The sequence below is a fragment of the Microtus ochrogaster genome, chromosome 10 (genome assembly GCF_000317375.1).
Source record: "Microtus ochrogaster isolate Prairie Vole_2 chromosome 10, MicOch1.0, whole genome shotgun sequence".
Taxonomy (NCBI): Eukaryota; Metazoa; Chordata; class Mammalia; order Rodentia; family Cricetidae; genus Microtus; species Microtus ochrogaster.
In genome coordinates this window covers 24431392-24436243 of record NC_022016.1, presented here as the reverse complement: position 1 = coordinate 24436243, position 4852 = coordinate 24431392, and the positions used below count along the sequence as shown (strand labels likewise).

Sequence of the window (4852 nt, the reverse complement as noted above, 5' to 3'; positions counted from 1 at the left end):
CTCACAGGCAAATGAAAACAGACTGGAAGTTTCACAACTTTAGAGAGGGGAAGTGACTCACAGGCTTGAAATTTAAAAAGAGGCTTTTTTTCTTTTGTAGGGGAAAGGGCAGAAAAAAGACGTCAGATTAGAAAAAGTCATAAGGGGTGGGGTGGAACGACAGTGGACAGACCAGATATCTGCTTAGAGTAACACCGAGCAGGAAGGAATTATTTGACCGCTTTTTTCATCATCATCAGAAGAAGAATTGGGGGTGGGGTTGCGGGGACAGGGTCTTGTTATGTAGCCTGGTTGGCTTAATACGCATTATGTAGCCCAGCCTGGTCTCAAACTTGTAGCAATCCCTCTGCCTCAGACTCCTCATTGCTTCAGCTCACAACCGTTACTTCAGTTCCTAGCGATGCCATGTTGTCTTCCAGCCTCAACACTCAGAACTTCTTTGACATTTTGGACTTCTTCAGACATTTTATGGCTTACTTTTTTTTTTTTTTTTGTTAACACAGTGGTGTCTTTTGCAGTGCTGGCGATCGATCCAGACATACATTTTAATGAGCCAGTTTGGACCCTTGGACACACTGGCATGCTTTTTGCATGATGCAACATTGGTTAAGTGATTGATGTGGAGGTGACGGCTGCCCAGAGTTCAAATTCCACAGCTCCAGAAGCAGCTTCCATAAGCCTTGTTTAGTGGGATCCAGCGCTGTTGCTGCTTCCCTTGCTCCATCCTCTGGGGACAGGGGAACTGCATGGCTAGGGCATGAGGGAGTATCCTTCCTAAGCCTGTTCCCTCTAGTTTCCCTTGCAAGGAGTCAAAAGGCATGAACCTCTACCTTTCCCGGGAAAGGTATGACTTTCCAGATCAATAACCCGGTTCACACCCGTGCATCCTACACAGGGGTGGAAACGCCTCGGATGTTGATTATTAAGTTCCCTACAACAAACAGACAACAAACAAACAAAAAAAAAAAACATTGCATACTGGGCAGGGCAGTAGTGGCACACATCTTTAATCCCCCCCCCCCTTCAGGAGGCAGAGGCAGGTGGATCTCTGAGTTCGAGGCCAGCGTGGTCTACAGAGTGAGTTCCAGGACAACCAGAATTGTAGATTGAGACCCCCTCTGGAAGTAAAACAAAACAAAAACATTTCATGAGTCACAGCCAAGTTGGCTGTCTTCCTTAATTTTGGGCTGCTATCCCTCCAGGGCGATTTGGAGTTATCTTGCTGAAGAAAACACAGAGAACAGTGCCAAGCTTTGTCTTTGAAAATCCAGATTAACCTTTCAATTAGAAACGTTTGATAAGTTGTCTCTGTTCGAGAACAGGGTGTTTATCTGGCACGGGACTTGTAACTGACTCCTGCTGCAATTTCCCAAGTGGTGAACCAACCACATCCCGCTGATGAATTGTTTACATCCAAAGAGCAGTAAACCGGATTTCTGTGAGTTCGAGACCAGCCTGGTCTACAAGAGCTAGTTCCAGGACAGGCTCCAAAGCTACAGAGAAACCCTGTCTCGAAAAACAAAACAAAACAAAAAAACAAAGAGCAGTAAACCAAAAATCTCTACAGGTCGTTATTGTGTTGGAATTTCACAGGTCTTTGTTACTTTCTTGGCTCAAAGTAAAAGTTAGAACTGCGACTTCATTTTTGAAGCGTTCTTTTCTTGAGGGATATTTTATTTGTGAGCATTTTCCAGCCCCTCCACCCCGACCCGAGTCGAAGGCCTCGCTCCCAGGGTTCCCGGTCTCCTAGCACCGGGCTGGGATTTCCTGGCACTGGGCTTGAGTCCCTTGCCAGGGAAGTTCCTAGTGTCCCGGCTCTAGGCTGGGATCCACTCTCCCGGGCCCTGATCTTCTGACATCAGACTGGGCTCTGCTCGCTCGGCCTGGGTTCCCACCTCCCCGCTGGGCGGCTCCAGCGACCCAGCCCCGCCTTTTTTTAGCTGGAACCGGGTTCAGCTGCTGCCTGTGGCTAAGCTATCACGTGTCACGGAAGCCTGGGCGGGGCAGCCAGGCGCTTTTTAGCGGTTGCTCCGGACTGCCCTGCTGTGCTGCGGGCTGGACCGTGCGGACTTGCTCTTTGTTCTGCTCTCCGGGCCGTTAGGTGGGTGCTGCACCAGATCATCAGGTCCCCCAGGCAGCCGCCGCTCAGCTTGCTCTGGGCTCGGGACTGCAGCAGCGGGTGGCGGTTGTGCGCGAGCAGTCCCGGGCTAGCTGTCGCTTTTGTTTTAGAGGTTTACTTTCTGCTTGTACTTCCGTCTGGGCTGTGGTGGAGCGACTTGGGTTTGTCCTTTAAACGTTTAAAGGGAAACACGTTACAGAAGTACTTATGGGGGTGCGCAGAGGGAATGGTCTCGTTTATCCTTTAGCACCTCACTAGGCAGCGCCGTCTGCTCTCCGGCTCTCCAGAGCCCAAGCTGGCCTTGAATTGTGTCTCAGCGCAGGGATCACAGCACCACCCTACCCTTGAAAACGTTGTAAAGTGCTATTTTACGGGCTGCACTAAGGTATGGATACTGGTCTCGAAGCTTCCACCTTCAGGGCAATTGTTGTGGAACTGGGACCTTTGGAAAGAGGCTGAACTGTGGCTGGACAGGTTCTGCTGGGCAGACAAACGGCAGTTTCGTGTGGGTGTGGGTCACTGGGTAGCTAAATTTTACAGCTAGCGCCTCTCCTGAGATGTTCCTAAATTCCCTGGAGCGACTCTTTCTTGAGCTCAGTCGGCATAAGGCATTCACGGCTAGTTTTAATTTTTTTCATACGGACGGTATTTTGAGAGCCCTGAGGCTGTGAGCTGGTGTGGCCTGTACCTAATTCCAACACTAGGGAGGTTAAATTAGGAGGACCAGACTGGGCTTCAGACTGACCTGAGTAAATCAAGGGCACGCCTTTAATTCTTGGGATTCTGTCACAGAAACCGGCGTATCTGTATCTCTACATCGAATTGTTTGCCTTTCTGGTTAGCATTTTTGAAAAGAGGTTACCCTTCAAAGACGTTTTCCAGTGCCCTGGTTAAGAGATAGGACACGTGCTAATGACTGCTCTTGCCTGTTGAAAGTTCTTAAACTGCTCTGGAGCCTCATCTAGCGTCAGGCTGTTGGCGCTGCAGCGGGCTGAGTTAGCCAGTGGGAAACTGAAACTTTATCTGCCGGAATTGAGCATCTTCCTGGGTTGGAGAAGGAATCGCTTCCCAGTGTTCTGAAATCAGTTTCTTTTCTCTCCAGGTTTCTTTTTTTCTCCAGGAGGAAAAAATGGCGTCAGTTGCAATTGACCCACAACCGGTATGATTTTTTTTTAAATACCCGTTTCTTGGCCCCTTTCTCTCTTCTGTTTTGAGTCATTAATATCCACTCCTCTCTGGTTGCAGAGCGTGGTGACCAGGGTGGCCAACTTGCCCTTGGTGAGCTCAACCTATGACCTGGTGTCCTCGGCTTATATCAGTACAAAGGACCAGCATCCGTATTTGAGATCTGTGTGTGAGATGGCGGAGAAGGGCGTGAAGACCGTGACCTCGGTGGCTGTGACAAGTGCGCTGCCCATCATCCAGAAGCTGGAGCCACAAAGTGAGTTCAGATTTTCCAGCCAATATTGAGCCCAAGGGACTAGGTAGGGTGAGTTCGAAGTAAACACCAGGAAACCCTCAGGCCTTCCTGAAACACAAATCGACCTCTGTGTGGAAGCTGTCTGGTGACCCTCATTGTCACAAAGGGACCGCTTTGTAGCCAAGTTCTCTGATAGGAATGTCCCGGCCAGGCATGGTGGCTCATGCCTGTCATCCTAACTGCTTTGGAGAGGAAATGGAGGAGTGTCAGCTGAAGGTCAGCCATGGCTACACAGTGAACTCCAGGCTGCCTGGGTTGTATAAGACACTGTCTCAAAAAGAAAAAAAATAATAAGGCTACACTTGGTGGTGTGTGCATTTAGTCCCAGAACTCTGGAAGTGGAGGCTGGCAGATCTTTGAGTTCAAGGCCAGCCTGCTCTACCTAGCAAAATACAGGCTAGCCAAAGGTACATAGTGAGACCTTGTCTCCAGACAAAAACAAAAAGAAAGAGTAAATTTCAAAAATGCTTTTGTGTTAGTAATTGAAATTACAAAGGAATCATCTGGGGGGGGGTGGACTGAGTTAGCTTTCTCATTCAAATGTGCATATAGAAAATTTTTATTAGATTTTAAATTATTTTGTGTCTGGTTGTGTGTCTGCGTTTGTGTGTAGGTGTATGCCATGACCCTGGTCAGAGAATAACACTGATCAGTTCAGATCATCAGGCTTGGCAGCAAGCAAGCCTACTCACCGAGCTATCTTGCCTGCCCAAACTTTCTTTTTCGGGCAAGGTTGCACATTGTAGCTCATGCTGGCCTGGAATTTCCTATGTAACTTTATCCTTAAAGAAGGATATCCCCCTGCCTTAGCCTCTCAAATGGCTGGGATCACAGGCCCAAACCCACTTGCCTGGTTTATGCAGTCCTGGGGACAGAACTTTGTGCTTGCTAGGTGAACACTCAACCCACTGAGCTACATCATCGGTGCAAAACTTTGTATTTTTAATACTGACATTATTGATAGAAGGAAAACACATTGAACAATTAATCCACTTAAATTAAAAATGACTGTAGCGCAATGGTAGGGCAATTTCCTGGCATTTATGAGATGCTGCATTCCATGCCCAGAACTGTAAACAATGAGAGCGAGCTCATTTTCTTTTTTTTTTTTTTTTTAAGATTTATTTATTATGTATACAATGTTCTGTCTATGTGTATGCTTGCGGAAGCTCCTCCCTGACTATGGAAAGTATTAAGAGATTGGCAGGGTAGAGGTGATGGTGGACAGCAAGAGAAAGCATAATACTGCTCTT

The 4852-nt window shown here is 47.8% G+C and overlaps 1 protein-coding gene across 1 annotated transcript in view; it reads left to right on the top strand.

Moving 5' to 3' along the window:
• The first annotated feature begins 2013 nt into the window (after positions 1-2013).
• Plin2 (perilipin 2) overlaps positions 2014-4852 on the top strand; it is a 13593-nt gene continuing 10754 nt past the window's right edge. The window contains exons 1-3 of the mRNA XM_005352700.3: positions 2014-2101; positions 3222-3278; positions 3365-3560. Of these exons, the coding sequence (XP_005352757.1) occupies positions 3249-3278; positions 3365-3560 (226 nt within the window). The 5' untranslated portion in view covers positions 2014-2101; positions 3222-3248. The remainder of the gene's footprint in view (positions 2102-3221; positions 3279-3364; positions 3561-4852) is intronic.